The sequence below is a fragment of the Symphalangus syndactylus genome, chromosome 19 (assembly GCF_028878055.3).
Source record: "Symphalangus syndactylus isolate Jambi chromosome 19, NHGRI_mSymSyn1-v2.1_pri, whole genome shotgun sequence".
Taxonomy (NCBI): domain Eukaryota; kingdom Metazoa; phylum Chordata; class Mammalia; order Primates; family Hylobatidae; genus Symphalangus; species Symphalangus syndactylus.
The window spans coordinates 75,750,291-75,770,136 of record NC_072434.2 but is presented as its reverse complement, the minus strand read 5'-3'; the positions used below and the strand labels follow the sequence as shown (position 1 = coordinate 75,770,136).

The window sequence follows — 19,846 nt, the reverse complement described above, 5'->3', positions numbered from 1 at the left end:
AGAACCGTTGGTAAAGGGGAAGTAAAAAAAAAAAAACAAAAAACAACAACAAAAAAAGAAACAAAACCAACTCCTTCCTTTAATGTACAAAAGGAAAATTCCAGCCAATTCACAAACCAGTTGGGACCTTAAAAAGCTACATGTTAAAAGCTGGATCTGCACAGCAACCCTCTTCCCTTCGTGCCTGCTCTGGAGTAGCAGAGTCAGAAAACAAAGTTGATATCCACCACAGAACTGTGGGGATGATAAGATCAATGAAGAGATAGATTTAAATAATAAGCCTTATAGGCAGTTAGCAATCAGAAACCGAAAGGTCTTGATAGAGAGGGAACAGAAGTTTCTCCATGTTCCAAAGAATATTGGTGTCTCAATTTGAAGGAACCCATATTCTCTTTCGAAACTGGGGTGATTATCTTGCTCTGTTGTGTTATCCCTGTTTAGACCTTTCTGCACAAATGAACACTACATTTAAGCCAAAATTGGACACTAATCACCAGGATATGCTAATATGCTTTTAAAATGAATTCTTTCATTTCCTCCTAAAGTAGCTAAAAACTCATTTAGTGGTTAAAAACAACAAGAAACAAACAAAAACCAAACCAGCCGCCCCAGGACTGTGCAATCCTGAAGGCTATAAAGCTCCCATCTCATAATTTCTTCATGAAAATCGTGGGTGACCAACATCTGCCAGCAAAAAAGACCCGTTAAAACCAAGAGAGGAAGAGGGGGTTGGAGGAAAAAAAAGGAAGCGGCAGAGAAGCTGGGTGGCGCTGGCTGTCCTCCAAAATGATTTGTGGAAAAGGTACAATAATGACTGGAAGACAAGAACAGGCAATAAAAATGTCTAGAAGTTCTAAATTTTCCTCAAGTGTTTAAAACTCTATTCCCACATACAAGCCAAGTGCTTTATTCCCAGGACTATAACAGCAGCACAGGGCGGGGTGCGGAGCCACAGGCTATCTCAGGGCGGGCCAGACCCGCAGGTTTCTCAGGTTTGCCCAAAAGGTAGCTCGACACGCCCTCGCTAGAGATGGGGAGACCCCAATTCTCATCCCTCATTCTCGTGTCCAGTAGCTTTCTGAAGGCCCAGGGCCTGATAGAGAGAAAGAGAAGGAACAAGTAGAAAGGAACCAAAGGAACCATAATCCGTAGAAACTTCCAAAAGCATGCACACACAGACACAGAGCGATACACTGTTGTCCTGGAAACCAATCCAACCAACTACCCCCTCCTTGGGAGCCTAGGGGCCAGCTCTTCTGGGCAAGGGTCGTGGGCCGGAAAAATAAGGACTGGGAGAAAGGAGTACTATCTTGCGCGGCTCCGCTCTAGGCCTCTTTTCCCTGGGCGCCTACCGAGTAGAGGAGCACGACAGCGCTGGGACTGGTTGGGCCAACGGAGAAATAAGAGTTAGATGAACTAGAAGACTCCATGGTGCGGCTGCCTTCCCGGGCGGGGTCTGGGATTCTTTGCTAAGCAGTGGTGGTGCTGCTGCTGGGGGCGGTTCTTTCGCTCAGCACGGCCCTACTTCGCCTAGGGCGGCGGCACCCTCTGCAGCCGCTACACTGGATCCCGGGCGCCGCCATCTTAGCCAGGACGGAAGCCGCGCAGGGCTCTGGGGCGCATGCGCGCAGTCGCGGAACCCGGAAGCGGGGGTGCAGCGCGGCAGAATGAGGGTTGATTCCTCGGCTGACCCCGCAATGTCGCAGGAGCAAGGGCCGGGGTCTGCCACGCCTCCCACTTCTCCGACACTTCTTGACGCTCTGCTCCAGAACCTTTACGACTTTGGTGAGTGCGGGGTCCCAGGAGCCCACGTGGAGAGCAGATTTGAGGAACGTGGGTCTCCTGTGTGGCCCGTCCTGGGTTGGCCTCTGCTTTGAGGCTAAAGGTTCTTGCATGTCAAGCACCCTTAACTTCGTCCCACCTGGTTCCAGTAGTGAACCCATTTCTCCATCGGAAGTCACCCCTCGACCGGGCTCTGCTGAGTTATTCATCAAACCTTCCAACTCGTCCCCAAGTGTGGGGACCATCGTACTTGCTTGTAGGAAGCACCAAGGCTTTCCGATTTAAAAGTAGCCCACTTTTCCACGTTTTCTTGAGCTCTGGGAAGTCCCCTTTCCCCGTGCCACCCCCAAGACCTGCCTGACCCTGGTGCGATAGTGTCATTTCGCTCTGGGGCCTCAGGCCTGTTGGATAATACACCAGCTTCATCCAAGTGTGTCCCTCTCCAGAGACATCATAGTCCTTGGCGAGTTGTCCTTTTCACGACTTGTTTTTTTTTTCAAACAAGTGCGCTGATCTTTTACTCTCCGTTCTTTATCTTGATGGGGGAAAAGGAAAATAAAAGAGCCTATTAAAGTCTCATGGCATGTCAGTAGGAAGACAGTGCGTCATACTCTGAAGAGCTTGCTTGGGAGAAGGTGACACCCTTTGCACATGCACCAAAGAAAATCATTAGATTTCAGGACAACACACATTTCTTAAATTTACAGCATGATATTTTAAAAGCTATTTTTATTTTGGAACGACTGCTCAAAATTCTAAGTTCACCTAAACAGGCATAATAGTTAAAACTATTGAGAACTTGCCATATAGCACATGCTTTTCGTGTATTTGCTCATTTAATTTTCAACTTCATGAAATAGACACTGTCATAAATCCATGATTGCAAATGTAGAAACAAGTACTAGAGGTTCATGAAACCTGATGCAGGTTGTCTGACTGGTAATTTTTGCAGAGCCTGGGTTGTGATTCTGGTCCCAGACCCCATGCTTGTATTAACTAGCATTTCTGTGCCCTTGGACATATTGGAGGACAGAGAAGACTTAGTCTCTGACCTTGAGAAGTTTAAAATCTAGAGGAAAAGACTATTCTGCAAAATAATATAGTTTATGTCAACACAGGCTGGAAATCATGGTAGGAGCTCTGAAGGCATTGAATGTGTCTATTCATGTTTATATCCTTAATGCCAAAGTTTCGTTGGCTCTTAAATGTTTATTGTATAAAAGATTAAGCAAATAGTAGCAAGCATAAATCAACAGCTGGTAATTTAGAGAGCTCTGTGGTATTTGTAATGCATGCGAGTAAGGATGCCTAGGATTCTGGTTAGAACTTTCAGGTGACTGGTCAGAGCTTGAACAAGTGAAATATAGAAAGAGGAATTAATAGAAAACAAAGGCATTCAAATTGAGCCAGTTGTCTTAGGTTCATCTTAATTCCTAACTGAAAGAAAATAGGAAGACTATTCCATGTTCCTGTAACCCAGAAAGTGTTAAAAAGAAACAGTGGCTGCAGTGCCTGATATTTTTAGTATAAAGCCAATTGGGATTACCAGCCCTGGGAACTATTGCTGTGATGACACTTTGAGTAAGAACCAAGGTGGGGACTAAAGTGATTGTGCTAATAAGGGTCAAAGACATAAATATAGTTACCTAGGAAAAGATGACTACATTTTGGATTCTCTGCATTTTGCAAATACACTTATTTGAAGGAAAACAAATAGTTTATTTCTTTGTGTGTGCTTCTAGGTGCATATAGCCCTGGAATATGTACAAGTACATTCATATGATTTGATATTGATGGTAGCTAAGACTGAAAATATTTATTTTCCTTCTTGTGTTTGAACAAACAGGAGGTACAGAAGGTGAAACAGAACAGAAGAAGATCATAAAGAAAAGGGAAAACAAGAAGAGAGATGTGGAGGCTGCAGCAGCCTTGGCAGCAGAGCCATCTCCCCTACCTGGTTCTCTCATAAGAGGCCAGAGGAAGAGTGCTTCGAGCTTCTTCAAGGAACTTAGAGAAGAGCAGCATTGTGCTCCTGCTGGGACCCCCACAGGACCAGAGATCCTTGCTGCTGCAGTTCCTCCCTCTTCCCTAAAGAACAATAGGGAGCAAGTAGAAGTGGTAGAATTTCACAGCAGAAATAAAAAAAGAAAATTGACGCCAGATCATAACAAGAGCACAAAGGTAATGAGTTGGTTAGCTTATATATACGTGGTGAACCCCCTGATATTGTAGTACTAGGTGAATAGCTCTTTAGACTGTGGCAGGAATGCCTGACTATCCTCAGGCCTGCAGATTTGCCAAAAGGACTCACAGGACCCAAGACTCAGCATATGGCCCTTATCAGTCATGTAGGCCTACAGACTGACCTTAGTTATTCAAGTTCTAAACCTCCAGTGAAAAGCAGGTATTCACCATCACATTGCTAGTATAAACTGTCTGGGAAAACTTGGTACAGCAGTGGCTCAAGACCTCAGGTATGCAAAAACACTGATCAGGCAGAATATTCTAATTGCTCAATTCTCAGGAGCCAGCCAACTGCCAGTCATGAAAATAGGACTTTCTTGGGAATGTGCAGGGTTTGATAAACACAGGCCTGCTGAGTTAACCCTTGCAGCAACTCTTCCTGGCATTCCTGTTATGTGCTAGCGACAATTGTAGGCACTGGGATATAGCAGTGAACAAAATATATAGAAATTCTTGCTCTCGAGGAAAAGCAATGCTGGTGGAAAAGCAATTTGATTTTTCTGAGCAGTAATCTTTTTCAGACTGAGCTTGTAAATCTGACCCAAAATTCAGTCCTCAAGGGAGGTGTGGTTGCTCCTCCAAATGTTTTTAATTTTTTTTTTTTTGAGATGGAGTCTCGTTCTGTCGCCCAGGCTGGAGTGCAATGGCGCGATCTTGGCTCTTTGCAAGCTCCACGTCCCTCACGCCATTCTTCTGCCTCAGCCTCCCAAGTAGCTGGGACTACAGGTGCCTGCCACCATGCCCGGCTAGTTTTTTGTGTTTTTAGTAGAGACAGCGTTTCACTGTGTTAGCCAGGATGGTCTTGACCTCCTGACCTCATGATCCGCCTGCCTCGGCCTCCCAAAATGCTGGGACTACAGGCGTGAGCCACTGCGCCTGGCCCCAAATGTTTTTAATTTATCTATTCACAAGAATATCATAATGGCTTTGACAAACTCATTGCTATTCCATTTCTGTAACATCCCCCATGTCCTGCAAACCTTTGTCTATCAACAAAGAAGTGAGGATTGTACGTATTAGTTTCTAAGCCCGCTATAACAAATTACCACAAACATGGTGACTTAAACCAACATAAATGTATTCTCTTACAGTTCTGTAGTCCAGAAGTCCAAAATCAAAGTGTTGACAGGGCCATGCTCCCTCTGAGGGCTGTGGGGGAGAATCCTTTGCCTCTGACCAGAAGGTAGCTCTAACAGTTTCCTTGGCTTGTGGTTGCATAACTATAATCTCTGCCTCCGTCTTAATGTGGTTTTCATCCCTGTGTCCCTGAGTCACATGTTTCCCTCTGCCTTTCTCTTTGCTTTAGGCCCACCCTGAATCTGGGATGGTCTCCTCTTGAGATGTTTAGTTATACTATAAAGATCCTTCTCTAAGTAAGATCATATTCACGGGTTCTGAAAAGGAGTAGGACATGGCCATATGTTTTTAGAGGCCACAATTCTACCCGCTACAAAGATAGTTTGGCTTCCATTGTTCTTTATGAATGTATAAATGTATGTTAGTGTCCAGTGTTTGCCACATCTTTATGGTTTTAAAAACCATCTGTATAATCTTTTCTAAAATTCTGGTAGCATTTCATGTCAAGCTCACTGGCATCTCTTCCGCAAAGATCGTTAGTGCATTCTGCAGGCTGAGCGTGGTGGCTCATGCCAGTAATCCCAGCACTTTGGGAGGCCGAGGCCAGAGGATTGCTTGAGCTCAGGAAGTCAAGGCTGCAGTGGGCTGTGATTGTGTCACTGCACTCCAGCCTGGGTGACAGAGCGAGACTCTGTCTCCAAAAAAAAAAAATTGTTAGTGAATCTGTAACCATGTCTACCTTTATTTTAGGATTCTAGATAAGCTTCTTAACTCTTATGTTCCAAATATAAGGCTCTGGGAACAGTTATGGGAGGGTCAAGAAATGGATTCCCTTGGTGTTTGGGGCAACCAGAGCCCCGAAGCTAGCCATCTCCCAGTACCCCAGTACCCTACAAATACTGGTATTTTCTGTATGTGTCATGATATGAAAAAGTTTGGAGAGCAGTGCTTTGCAATATAATTCAGCATTTGAAGACTTCAACTAACATAAAGCATTTAGGCACCCTTTCTTGTTTCTTCAAATGTCTCAGACTTCAGTTTCCTCTTATATTCCCTCATGTTCTTCTTTCTGGAATGGAAAGTTTTCTTTTTAATAGAAAAGACAGAAGAGTTGGGATTGAATGAGTCTGCATTTCCCTGTTGCTTAATAATAGAACATCTGTGGCAGTCTGTCAGATTGTCTTTTGCTTCCCCTTCCAAGCGAGCCCTAATGCATTCTAGTTGGCTTTTCTCAGGAGCCTCAGCTCACTGTACGTTTTGAACTTCCTGACCTTAATGAAAATTTTCATTTGTCATTGCTGCTCTGCCCTTTCCCTCTTTTTTTTTTTTTTTTTTTTTTTAAATGTGTCCTTTGAAATGTGAGTGTGTCTGGTTAAGGAAACAGAATGTGGACACATTAAAAACACATACATCTGTAAAACGACCTCAGAATGTTGACATTGCAGTGTAGAAATAAATACACGTAAATATAATGCTAGTTCTTATGTCATATCCTGGGTATGCCAAGTAAAAGGGTAGTCAGCCAGCTGGTGCTAATTGGAATACACCATCTGTGCTGAGTTTGTGTAACATGGCATAGTTGTGCCCTCATTCTCTAAAATCTTCTAAGCCATTGTAGGACAGTTAAACAGACACGGGTGGCAAAAATATATGATGGGTAATGATAACCTCCATGACCAATCGTAGCATCAGCTGGTCATTTTTAGAGAGCATGGGAAAGGAAGAAGGGGATGTTGAGTTGGACAACAATCCAGCTGGCCCTGCCTAGACCCAGGAAATGACCCTACTTTTCCAGAACTTGTGCTATAAATTCTATGATTAAGCTACATTGTGCATTGAAGCAGGTTTTCATGGGTTCATCTCGGAACTTGGCCACCATTTATATATATTTTTATGTTTAGAGACAGGGTGTCACTGTCACTCCTGCTGGAGTGCAGTGGTGTGATCATAGCTCACTGCAGCCTCCAATTCCTGGGCTCAAGCTGTCCTCCTGCCTCAGCCTCCCAAGTAGCTAAGACTATAGGGCACACCACTATGCCTGGCTCATTTTAAAATTTTTTGTAGAGTTGGGGTCTTGTTTTATTGCCCAGGCTTGGTCTTGAACCACTGGTCTCAAGAAGTCCTTTTGCCTTGGCCTCCCAAAGCACTGGGATTACAGGTGTGAGAGCCACTGTGCCCAGCCATCACGTCCCTTTTTTTTTTTTTTTTTTTTTTTGATATGGAGTCTTGCTCTGTCACCAGACTGGAGTGCAGTGGCCCGATCTCAGCTCACTACAACCTCCGCCTCCTGGGTTCAAGCTATTCTCCTCCCTCAGCCTCCTGAGTAGCTGGGACTACAGGCGCACACAACCATGCCCAGCTAACTTTTGTATTTTTAGTAGAGACGGGGTTTCACCATGTTGGCCAGGATGGTCTCGATCTCGACCTCATGATCTGCCCTCCTTGGCCTCCCAAAGTGCTGGGATTACAGACGTGAGCCACTGCATCCGGCCCATGTCCCATTTTTAATGTAGTGACTATACAAGTAATTTGGCTGGAAATAGTAAGAGATCACATATTCTTCCTCCATTTATTCCACCAATCACTGGGTGCCTGCTGTCTGCAGACCTTGCAGATGGAGCAGTGAAGAAGATAATAGTGCTTTGCCTTTATGGAGTATACTATACAGTTTACTTTGGAGTCGAGCAATATAATATAATTAGAAAGAATTATAAACAAATAGGGTCCTGGAGTACCATGCAGAACCTGGTCTAGATATAGTGGTCAGGGAGGTCTCTCAGAAGGTAACATTCAGGCTAATGCTGTATTAAATGGTGCTGGTGAATGGGGCAGGGAAGAGTGAGCCAAGGAGGGAGAAAACAGCCTTGCTAACACCGTGGGGTATGAAGAGGCCTGGTGTGTTCAAGGAGCTGGAAGAAGTCTAGCAGGACTAGGACAGAAGGGAGAATGGTTGGTGCTGATACAAGAGAGACAGGCTGAGACCAGCCCTTGCCAGGTCTCATAGGCACTAGTGAGCCTTGGGACTTTAGTCTTAAGTACATGAGAAGCCACCAAAGAATTTCATGCAAGGGCATGAGGTGATCTGATTTAAATTTTAAAAAGATCACTGTAGCTCCAGTATGGTGAATGGATTATAAGGGAGCAATAGCAAGAGGCATGAGGAAACCGATTTAGGGGTTTGTTGCAGTGGTCCAGGTTCAAAATAGCGTGGCCTGGACTAGTGATCTCAAAAAAATGAATGGGCAAACCTACTCCTTCATAGGTGCAAGACTGCCTGTAAGGCAGTCTTTTAAGTCTTTTAAGCAATGAAAGTGTCAGATGTAGCTTAACACATCTGTGTGTTGCTCAGCCCTTAGAGCTGTGTCACTGCCATTTCTCCACAGCTGGCATTGGGCCATCTTAACGTGAATCATTCACTGCCCCTGTTTCAGGAACCTTAGCCTCCTTTGTGGCCTCAGATAAGAAAGAGATAAGAAACATAATAGAATAGTGTTCTGTAGATCAGAAGGGACCTTTGCATCCTGAAACTGAGGTACATGGAGGCTGCCCCGAGCATATAGCGAATTGCTAATATTTATTGGGGGTGTACTGAGTGTTTATTTATGTTCATTAACTCATTTATGGTCTCGATCCTCACAATTCCTGGGACCTGTCTTCATTTTGCAGAGGAGCTTGAGACTTATAAGAGGTTAAGTTACTTGCCTGTAGTTAAACATTAACCTCGCAGCCCCATATCTGCAATTCCAAACACCCAGAGCTCTGGAAACCACAATTTGATTGATCCCTTTTCTTTTAAGATTGTTGCAAATTTATTTGGCAGAAAAACCTGATGAAGCTTTTAAAAATCATTTTTGTTCGGCCGGGCACGGTGGCTCATGCCTGTAATCCCAGCACTTTGGGAGGCTGAGGCAGGCGGATCACAAGGTCAGGAGTTCAAGACCAGCCTGGCCAATGTGGTGAAACCCTGTCTCTACTAAAAATACAAAAATTAGCCGGGTGTGGTGGCATGTGCCTGTAGTCCCAGCTACTCAGGAGGCTGAGGCAGGAGAATCGCTTGAACCTGGTAGGCAGAGGTTACAGTGAGCGGCGATTGCGCCACTACACTCCAGCCTGGGCAACAGAGCAAGACTCTGACTCAAAAAAAAAAAAAAATTTGTTTATCTCATTTGGTGTGAATATTTATCGATATTGCCACAGAAATATTAATGTGTTTAATTATGGATTACTGCCTTGGACCCTACTGGAAGTGGTCTATAATATTCAGTATATTCAGTTTTGCCTTTTTAAAATGTAAAGACTTCTGAATTTTAAAGCTGGAACCTGACCCTAAGGATGCCAGATAAAGGATTAGGGAGCTGAAGTAAGTGCCAAAGGTCGGGTTCAGACCCCAGGCTTTCTGGCTTCAACACTGTATACTTAACTGCTATACTAGAGAGAGCATAGGTGAGGTTAGGCTCTGCTCTTTGTCCTTTGAGTGACACAAGTACACTGACTCTGAGCCATCGCCAGACGCAGAGACATTTCTCGCAAGTTATAGTCAGATAGCTTTGATCATTCCCCAAATCCTTGCGGCTCCCATACTGCCCTGCAATGTGGATGTAGCCCACTGCATGGTGCTCCACCCGGAAATCCTCCATACTCCAGTGCCGCTTCTTACTTTTATGCCAGACTTCCTCTTCCTGAGTAAATCAGTGTCAGATGGGTGTTAGGAAGAAAGTAACCTAGCTGAAGTAATTTAGACTCATCAAGGTGTGAACAAACTTCTTAATATTCATAGAGCTGTCTGCATTTTTAAAAAAGCGTTTGTTTACCGGGCTACTCTCTCTCTAATTGGAGACAGGTTGGTTGGGCACTTCAACTAATAGATTAAAAAAGAAAGAAAATCTAAGCTGTATAAGAGAAAATACCTAAATCACCCCATAGACAGGTTCGCTGAGTCTGGTGGACTGCCTGACTTCATCTCTCACTTTTCTTCCAAACCGTTGTTTCTTTTTCTAGCTTTTCTTCCTTCTTCCCTGCCCAGCATATAAGTTCTCAAAATCTCCATACATATCCCTCTGCCTTGTGGAATAGTAAGGCTAGATTAGTTGGGATAGGTTAGGCTGTGATTTGATAACAAATAGTCCTTACATCCCAGTGGTTTAAAAGACAAAAGTTAATTTTTCTCATGTTACATTGCCATCAAGATTTGCAGAGACAGGTCTCCTGTGCCACACCATCCTCATCTAGGGACCCAGGATGATGGGGTGCCACCATCTGGAGGGTTGTTAGTTGCTTTAATAAAGGAAAGGGGAGTTAATGAAGGGCTCTTAAGGGTTCCATGTGGAAGTAGGCATTCCCCAACTCTGCTCATGTTTCTTTGGCCAGGGAAAGCCACCTAGGCATTCCTAGCATCAAGTAGACAGGGAAGCATGAGTCGCCTGTGTGCCTGGAAGTAGAGGAGGACCCAGTATTGCCTATGGGCAGTAATGCCTCCTACTGCAGAGAATATGGGGGGAAAGAAAACCGAGGAGACCACTGATGGTTTCTGAGTCAGGTCATGTATTATGAATAATGTACTGAAGGGATTTTCAAGCTATGAATAAAAATGAAAATTAGACAGTGCTAGGTCATGCTAATAGGGACTCAGAAGCTATGAAATAATGAGCCAAGAATTTTTTCCCCCAAAAATTTGTGTTTGATACATGCACAGATCTAGACCTCAGACCCTTTCTCAAAAAGCCATCAATAGCTACAAAACTAAGACGTTTGTGGTGAACTGTTTAAAGAGGGATGAGGACACCGAGGTATCTGTGTCTGTGCTAGAGCTTACCGCCAAGGGACTCTCTCCTCCCCTTGGTCTAGTCGGCCTCTCGGCCCCGGTGTCCCCACAGCCAAGGTGCAGGGGATTAGGTATTCTCTGTGGCTGCTGATGGGGACAGCAGGGACTAGGAGAGGCCTGACATTGCTCCTCTCTTTTGTAGGCTGGTCTCTTTCCAGGGCCCAGGGGTTTCAGCCTCATAGTAGCTATCATACAGTTGGCCAAGAATTTTATTACTGTGCCGAAATCCTCTTTAAATTGCTCCATGCTCATGCTAATCTCTAGTAACAGATCGGCCAAAAACATCTATAACATTTCCAGTATTGCTAGAAATCTGACGTGCCTTGCGCCACTGCACTCCAGCCTGGCGACAGAGTGAGACCCCATCTCAAAAAAAAAAAAAAAGAGAAAAAAGAAATGTTCAACTTAGAAAGTTGATTTAGCCATTACTTCAGTGGAGCAGATAGGAGGGAAGAGAGGAATTACTTAAATGTTTAGAAAAGGCGGTAAATATCTTAGGGGATCTTGGAGATCTGGGAATGGTATACAGGGTTTTGTTTGTTTTTTTTAGGGCTTAGATATGGTCATAGTAAATAGATTAGATGTGCATGGCAGTGGAAAAGATATCGTGACTTCAAAGTAAATGTGGAATTTTTTCCAGTCATGGAATAGGAATAACACTTTCTGGGGTAGATAAAATGGAAGTGGCTCACACAGAGTCCTCCATGCTATGCCTGTGGTCTCAGTTAAGGCACTTGATGCTGTCAGCCAAGTGGGAGACAGGTTTGGAGAAAATCTTAAGCCAGGAAGGAAGATAAAGTAAATGGAAAGTGCATCTGTTGTGATTAATAGCACAGAGCTAGGCCATACGCCTGGACCCTGACAGTGGTCCTCTGCTGTCCCGTCCTCTGTTACCATCAGCACCCCAAGCCCATGGAGAGCCAGTCAGTGTCCAGTGTGACAGTGGTTGCCCGTGATGCTGCTGATGGTATGGTCAGTAGATCCATTAGGAATAAGAGCATTGGGTAAGCCTTGCTGTTTTTTGGACCCCGTGCCACACACTTACTACACTTTATCCTGTTATATCTTAATAACCCCCCTGTAAATTAAGTGCAGAATTCCTCATCATCTGAAGAGTCATTTCATAGGGACTCAGAAGCCATCATCTATGAAAACATGCAGTTGACTGACTGTCTGAACCCACACACCTTAAATACAGTGGTGGGGGCTGGGGTGGGGGATGAGGAACCAGGCTAAGCAGAAGCACAGCTCCCGTTTGGAGAAGGAGAGAGCGAGTGGACTCCATTGTGGCTGCCTTGTGGACGGTGTAGTTGCAGGGTAGACTACCACCATTGGTGGACAATGGCACATGGTGCCGTTGTGATAGGCACCTCTTGGCAGGTAGGTCAGGGGATAGGGTGATATAACGAGTCACGTATTTTGGGGGCATTTGCAGCAACATCATTTTCTACTAGGAATTATAAACCAAATCTCTGCCATGCTAGGAATCTGATGTTTCTGAAAGAACTGTTTAGCCCATTATTCTAGTGGCCAGATGAGAGGGGAGAAAGAAAGAATTACTTGAATATAGAGCAGTTTTACCCTGTAAATTTTACCCTCTAAAGTTTTACCCTCTAAAATTCCTGCTCACAGGCATCCTTTTCTAAACCCTCCCACCAGGCAGAATTTTCTGTATGTGATATGTGAGATTTAGGCATTGCCCTCTTACCAGCTTTCCTTTTTTTCTCAGTTTCTCATCATTACTTTTATAAGCTTTGAGACCCTAAAAAGTATTGTCTCCCTTTTTCTTCTGTTACTTGTTCATTAGGATTTTGAGCAACATGCTTGTATTACTTTTGACATTTAGCCATCTGGGCCAGTTTCAAGGTTTCTTTCTGTTTTCCAATTTTTTAATTGTGGTAAAATATACATGAATGTACAATTGGCCATTTTAACCATTTTTAAGTGTGCAGTTCAGTGGTGTTAAGCTCATTCACGGTGTTGTGCCGCCCTCATTACCATCCATCTTCAGCACTCTTCTCAGCTTGCCGAACCGATGCTGATGCTCTATACCCATTAAACACCAACTCCCCATTCCTCTCCCTTCAGCCTCTGGCAGCCACCATTCTGTCTATGTGAATTTTTCACTCCTTTGGGTATTTCATAAAATGAAATCATGCACGTACCCTTGTGTGACTGGCTTATTTCACTTAGCCTCATGTCTTCAAGGTTCATCCATGTTGTATCATGGGTTAGGAGTTCCTTCTTTTTTCAGGCTGTGGAATATTCCAGCATGTGTATATGCCACACTCAAAAGTATCTGTTCATCTGTTGTTGGACATTTGAGTTGCTTCTGCGTTTATTATGAATAATGCTGCTATGAACGTAGGTGTATAAATATCTCTTCAAGTTCTTTTGGGTATATGCCCAGAAGAGGAATTGTCAGATCGTATGATAATTCTATTTTTTAATTTTTGAGGGACCATCATAATTGTTTTCCCCAATCCCTATACCACATGGTAAAACATTCCCACCAATATAGGACATGGGTTCCAGTTTCTGTACATCCTTGCCAACACTTGTTATTTTCTGGTTTTTGGATAGTAGCCAGTCTAGTGGGTGTGAGAGGGTCACTTTCAGATTCCTTAAAACATGTCTACTCTTTTGGTGATAGATACTATAATGATATAGTAACAGATGATCTAAATAAGAATTTTTTCTCTCAGCAGGCTAATCCTAATGTTTTGGAGAGAGATGTGGATATACAAGAATTTAATCTAGAAAAGGTATGTACTTTGAGATTGTTAAATTATTTATAATTAACTTTATTTACAATATTTGTTTATAAATGTATGTTTATATTAAATTTATTATAAGTTTATAACATAACATGCGAACTATGTAGTATAAATGTTAGGTATTATAAAAATTAACAGTTTTTGTTTTGAGACAGAGTTTCACTCTTGTTGCCCAGGCTTGAGTGCAATGGTGCCATCTCGGCTCACTGCAACCTCTGCCTCTTGGGTGTAAGTGATTCTCCTGCCTTAGCCTCCTGAGCAGCTGGCATTACAAGTGCCTGCCACCACACCCGGCTAATTTTTTTGTATTTTTACTAGAGATGGGGTTTCCCCACGTTAGCCAGGCCGGTCTCGAACTATTGACCTCAGGTGATCACCCATCTCGGCCTCCCAAAGTGCTGGGTGTGAGCCACTGCACTCGGCCAAAATTAACAGTTTTATAATATCTAAAATGAATATTTTACATGTCTAAAAGTTGGGAAAATGGTTAAGCAAATCATACTGCATTCACTTTTTTTTTTTTTTTGAGGCAGAGTCTCCCTTTGTCACCCAGGCTGGAGTGCAGTGGCAGGATCTTGGCTCACTGCAGCCTCCGGCTCCTGGGTTCAAGTGATCCTCCGACTTCAGTCTCCCGAGTAGCTGGGATTACAGGCGTGTGCCACCACACCGAGCTAATTTTTGTATTTTTCATAGAGGTAGGGTTTCACCATGTTGGTCAGGCTGGTTTTGAACTCCTGACCTCAAGTGATCTACCTGGCTCGTCCTCCCAAAGTGCTGGGATTACATGCGTGAGCCACCACGCCTGGTCTGTACTCACTTGATTGAATATTTTATACTCATTTAATACATGATGGTTTTGTGACTACAACGCCACTGATACAATGGTAAGTATGGGGATCTGTATATTCTGTGGTTGTAACGTTTTAAAAAACACGTAAGAAAAAAGACAAGAAGAAGTAATTCAACTACTAAGAGTGGGTATTGCTGACTTTTTCTCTTCCTTCTAAAACCATGGATCTATGTTTGAAGCTGCTGTGATAAATGGTTTCTAAGTGTGAGTGGGTGTGTTTGGAGGGTATTTTTCAGTTGAAATTATTGCCTTTATGGACAATGGCTTGTTTTAGAGAGCATCTAAAGCTCTTAACTACAGAGCTCTGCATTGAATCCTGGCTCTGTTATTACTTTGTGCAGAGATAATTCTTTGTATCAGCTGTTCAAATTAAACATGGGAGAGGGCCGGGCACAGTGGCTCATGCCTGTAATCCCAGCAGTTTGGGAGGCCGAGGCGGGTGGATCACGAGGTCAGGAGATCAAGACCATCCTGGCTAACTCGGTGAAACCCCGTCTCTACTAAAAAATACAAAAAATTAGCTGGGCATGGTGGCGGGTACCTGTAGTCCCAGCTACTCGGGAGGCTGAGGCAGGAGAATGGCGTGAACCCGGGAGGCAGAGCTTGCAGTGAGCTGAGATCGTGCCACTGTGTTCCAGCCTGGGCGACAGAGCGAGACTCTGTCTCAAAAAAAAAAAAAAAAACAAAACCATGGGCGAGGGCCAGACATGGTGGCTCATACCTGTAATCCCAGCACTTTGGGAGGCTGAGGTGGGAGGATCACTTGAGCCTAGGAGTTTAAGGCCAGTCTGGGCAACATAGTGAGACCTATTCTCTATAAAACATTTTTTAAGAATTAGCTGGGTGTGGTGGTGCGTGCCTATAGTCCTAGCTACTCGGGAGGCTGAGGCAGGAGATCACGTGCCCAGGAGGTCAAGGCTGCAGTGAGACATGATCATGCCTCTTTTTAACTGTACTCCATCCTGGGAGGTAACAGAGCAAGACCCTGTCTCAAAGGAAAAAAACAGGAGAAAGATGTTGTGAGAGATGGTGTATGGTAGGAGAGCCTCCATAGAGCTCCTTTGACCACATGACAGTGGAGTTATTATTCCTATGCGCTGTTATTACAGAGCGGTGGATCTGAAATGCATTACTTCTGGCAATATGTTTTTTCCTTTGGAGTTGTTGAAATGCACTTGCGTCTGATTGTGCTTTGTGTCGCAGGCTCGTTTAGAAGTGCACCGGTTTGGGATCACGGGTTACGGAAAAGGAAAGGAGAGAATCCTGGAACAGGAACGTGCCATTATGCTGGGCGCTAAGGTGAGGGGCTGCTGCTACCTTTCATCGCCAGACAGCATGCAAAAAAAGCAAGAGCAAGGAAAGCCAAGAGCAAGTCAGGGCAAGGGACACTGGAACATTTTTGCAGAATAAAATATGATGGTTTGTTTCCTTGTTCTTTCGTTACAGCCTCCTAAAAAGAGTTATGTGAATTACAAGGTTTTACAGGAGCAAATTAAAGAAAAAAAGGCAGCAAAGGAAGAAGAAAAGAGACTGGTAGGTGTGATGGTCTGTCCTTTATTCAACTAGAATGGGAAGGTGGATGCTCTTTGCCACAGTGGAATGCCGGAAGCTGCTGCTTGGAGAGCAATGAAGGCACCAGAGTTAAAGTTAAAGGATCCCATGCTCTCCACTTCTTCGAGTTAGCTCTGTTTAGTAATACCAGCCAAGTAATCTGGCATACTTACATGCAAGGTTTGCTTTGAAATAGCAAACTCCTTGTCTTAGTCCGTTTGTGTTGCTGTAAAGGAATGCCTGATGTTGTGTAATTTATAAAGAAAGGAGGCTGATTTGGAGCATGGTTCTGCAGACTGCACGGGAAGCATAGCACTGGCATCTGCTCGGCCTCCGGTGAGCATCTGAAGCTGCTTCCGCTCATCAGGGAAGGCAGAGATCACATGGCAAAAGCGAGACATGAAAGAGCGAAGCAGCAGTGGGGAGAGGTGCCGGGCTCTTTTTAACAAACAGCTCTCATGGGAAGTGGGAAGTAACAGAGGGAGAACTCACTCATTACCATGAGGACAGCACCAAGCCATTCATGAGGGATACATTGCCATGACCGAAACACCTCCCACTAGGTCCCATCTCTAATGTTGGGATCAAATTTCAACCTGAGGTTTGGAGGGTCAAATATCCAAACTGTAGCAATCCTGTTCCAATAATGCAGGCTACTTTGATCTTTCTTCTATAGTTTGTTTGGTTTTTTTTTTTTTTTTTTTTTTTGCATTTTACGTTGTATAACCTTGTATACAACACAAGGGCCTATGAAAAACCACAAGGGGAATAGATGTTACACATTCTACCTTTCACCTAAAATGGAAGATTTGAGTTTTCAGTGTAAGACTTAGTCTTACCTGGAATAGCCATTCACATTCTTTTTTCTTTTTCTTTCTAACTGAGACAGGATCTTGCTGTGTTGCCCAGGCTGGTCTTGAACTCCTGGGATCAAGTGATCCTCCCACCTTGGCTTCCTGGAGTGCTAGGACTATATAGGCATGAGCCACCACGCCAGGCCCAGCCTTTCACATTGTTGAAAGCGTTTTAGGGTAAAACTTTGGGACTGTTATGTTTAATATGCCTACTTGAAAGAAATATTAAAAATGGTATCTCAATGACTTTTGGTCACAAACCTCTTGCCTTTTGTTTGAATCCCATTATCCATTACTAATATGTATATGATCTTAAATTCTGAAATCAGGCCCAAGAAACAGATATTTTCAAGAAAAAGAAGAGGAAAGGACAGGAGGACAGGTGAGTGATTTTATCAGGCCCTGGGGTTGACAATCTGGATGAACGTACTGATTAGTTCTGAAAAGGATGCCTTGAATGTATGTGGTGTTGCTAGCCCATTAGAGCGCTTCACTGTCTCATTTATCCTCATCAAAGTAGGATTTAGTAAATTGCCCAAGATCAAACAACTGCCTGAGAACTAAATCAGGAAGTTTCTCCAATCTCCCACTTTTCACCGACACTCTTAAGTGACTAGTGGAAAAGCTGCAGTTTACATTTCCAAGAAAAGACTTCTAAGAGTGCTGCTACAGCAGCATAGTCTGGGTCTGTATTGCCTGCTCTTTGACATACCACGTAAGATAGAGCACCGTAATTATGAATAAGGGATGTTGACTTTGTTGCTTTGTACTTGTTTCTTAGCTTTTGTTCAAGTGCCTTTTTCTATGTCTTTGAGTTACTGTTTCAGAATGGACTCTTTTTGTCTTAGCCTGTTTTCTTGGGCTCCTAGTGCACTTGTACGTGCTGTAAAATGGTCATTTGTTCTGGCCACCGATCTGTATCTGTTGAATGCCTCTTTGTGCCAGGCATGTGGGTGCCTTAGGTATTGGTGTACAGCTGTAATCACACTAAAGATATCCCTGCCCTTGAGGAGCTTCATTGTAGGGAGAGAAACACCCCAAAACATACAAATGGATAAGTAAGATGATATCAGGTACTGGCAAGTATTGTAGAGAGGCTGAAAGAGAGCATTGTGAAAGAAAACCACAGGGAGAGGGTGAGCTGGGAAATTAGTCTGAGGAGGTGACATCAGAGCTGAGAACTGAACAAAGAAGAGGGGCAGCCTGGAAAGAGCTGGTAGCAGAACATTCCTCGCAGAAGAAACCAGTGCAAGGGCCCTGAGGCAGGAAGGCAGTAGCATGTTTCAGGGACCACAGGAAGGCGTAGTGGGGTGGGGGGTGTGCATGGCAGGCGACCAGGAGTTTGCAGGCCAGACTGCAGTGGCCTGGTTGGTGGTACTGGATGCTTGTTGGTAAGCTTAACTATTTATAGTACCTTTCTCTTACTTTAAATGTAGGAAATCCAAAAAGAAGAAGTCCGCTCCCAGTATTTTGTCAAATGGACGGATTGGACAGGTTGGAAAATTCAAAAATGGAACACTGATTCTGAGCCCAGTTGATATCAAGAAAATAAATTCCTCCAGAGTGGCCAAATGAAGTACTTTATCAGATAAAACGAGGATGGGAACAACTGAGTCAACTGCAGTGGCCCTGGACCCTGTGCGACTCTAGATAGATCGTTCTTACCACACATTTCACAGACTGCTTTTTCATTTTAGAAAAAAAGTCAAACAGAAGTAACATTTCTAGTTGCCGAAGTGTCTGCTTCATGGTGCTGTATGCGTCAGGCCCAGTGCAGCATGGATGTGAAGTGAACCCACTGAAAAGTGTTTTTTAATGTTCTCCAGCAAACTTCACTCCTGTTTCATGTTCACTGGTATTTGGTGCATTTGCTTGTGATACATTTTTTTTATAACTTTACTGTTTTGTAAATGCTAGTAGTTTACATTAAATTGCCTTATAATTTTTTAATGATTTAATGTTATGATATCATGAAAGAACCAAGAATCTAGTAATTTATAGGTTTTGTGGAAAAGCAGTTTTAATTTTTAGCCTACCATGTGTACAAAATCTACTTTGTAAGAAGTTATATAAATAAAATATGTTTGTAGTATACGTGCCTGTGACTGTTAAATAACAGATGGTTTTAACTCATACTTTTGTGCCCACATTTAAGTGAATGTTATTTCTATCAGAGTCGTCATCACCTTTGCAGCCATATATATGTTTTTAATGATACTGCCCTTGCTTAAAGTGACAGCAACTTCTCAAAGCTTGTAGCACATTAAAAAAGGTCTTCGATAATGGTGACAATTTGGGCTTTTAAAAATTTCCGTTTTTTCAATTTTTTTTTTTGTTTGTTTTTTGAGACGGAGTCTCACTCTGTCGCCCAGGCTGGAGTGCAATGGCACGATCTCAGCTCACTGCAACCTCCACCTCCTGGGTTCAAGCAATTCTCCTGCCTCAGCCTCCCGAGTAGCTGGGACAACAGGCGCACACTGCCACACCCAGCTAATTTTTTGTATTTTAGTAGAGACAGGGTTTCACCATGTTGCCCAGGCTGGTCTTGAACTCCTGAGCTCAGGCCATCTGCCTGCCTCGGCCTCCCAAAGTGCTGGGATTACAGACATGAGCTACCACGCTCGGCCTGTTTTTTCAGTTTTTTAGAGACAAGGCCTTGATCTGTCACCCAGGCTGCAGTGCCCTAGCACGATCATAACTCACTGTGGCCTCGAACTCTTGGGCTCAAGTGATTCTCTTGCCTCAGTCTCCAGAGTAGTTGGGACTAAAGGCATATGCCACCATGCCCAGCTAATTTAAAAGATGTTTTGTAGGCCGAGCGCGGTGGCTCACGCTTGTAATCCCCACACTTTGGGAGGCCGAGGCGGGCGGATCATGAGGTCAGGAGATC

The 19,846-nt window shown here is 43.8% G+C and overlaps 2 protein-coding genes across 5 annotated transcripts in view; one reads left to right on the top strand and one right to left on the bottom strand.

Annotated features, from left to right (window-relative positions):
- The window catches only part of GNPAT (glyceronephosphate O-acyltransferase), a 37,551-nt gene extending 35,882 nt beyond the window's left edge, over positions 1 to 1,669 (bottom strand). The window contains exon 1 of one of the 3 annotated variants that reach the window (XM_055234487.2): positions 1,353 to 1,669. In XM_055234487.2, the coding sequence (XP_055090462.1) occupies positions 1,353 to 1,430 (78 nt within the window). In that variant the 5' untranslated portion in view covers positions 1,431 to 1,669. The remainder of the gene's footprint in view (positions 1 to 1,352) is intronic. The other 2 variants (XM_063614010.1, XM_055234489.2) reach the window with 2 other exon arrangements.
- C19H1orf131 (chromosome 19 C1orf131 homolog) lies at positions 1,610 to 19,048 on the top strand. 2 transcript variants are annotated; one of them, XM_055234497.2, is made up of 7 exons: positions 1,610 to 1,785; positions 3,629 to 3,963; positions 13,630 to 13,689; positions 15,755 to 15,850; positions 15,998 to 16,084; positions 17,286 to 17,338; positions 18,393 to 19,048. In XM_055234497.2, exons 1-7 carry the CDS (start codon positions 1,668 to 1,670, stop codon positions 18,529 to 18,531), a joined length of 888 nt encoding a protein of 295 aa, XP_055090472.1. In that variant the 5' UTR covers positions 1,610 to 1,667; the 3' UTR covers positions 18,532 to 19,048. The 2 variants fall into 2 exon arrangements, with proteins under 2 accessions (XP_055090472.1, XP_055090473.1); XM_055234498.2 differs by having other exon boundaries at positions 1,630 to 1,785; positions 13,633 to 13,689.
- The last annotated feature ends 798 nt before the right edge of the window (positions 19,049 to 19,846 follow it).

Coding starts and splice junctions, on each gene's coding strand:
- C19H1orf131 (XM_055234497.2), top strand. CDS start 1,668: ATGAGGGTTGATTCCTCGGCTGACCCCGCAATGTCGCAGGAGCAAGGG. Junction 13,690..15,754: donor AAGAATTTAATCTAGAAAAG/GTATGTACTTTG, acceptor TTTGTGTCGCAG/GCTCGTTTAGAAGTGCACCG. Junction 16,085..17,285: donor AGGAAGAAGAAAAGAGACTG/GTAGGTGTGATG, acceptor TTCTGAAATCAG/GCCCAAGAAACAGATATTTT.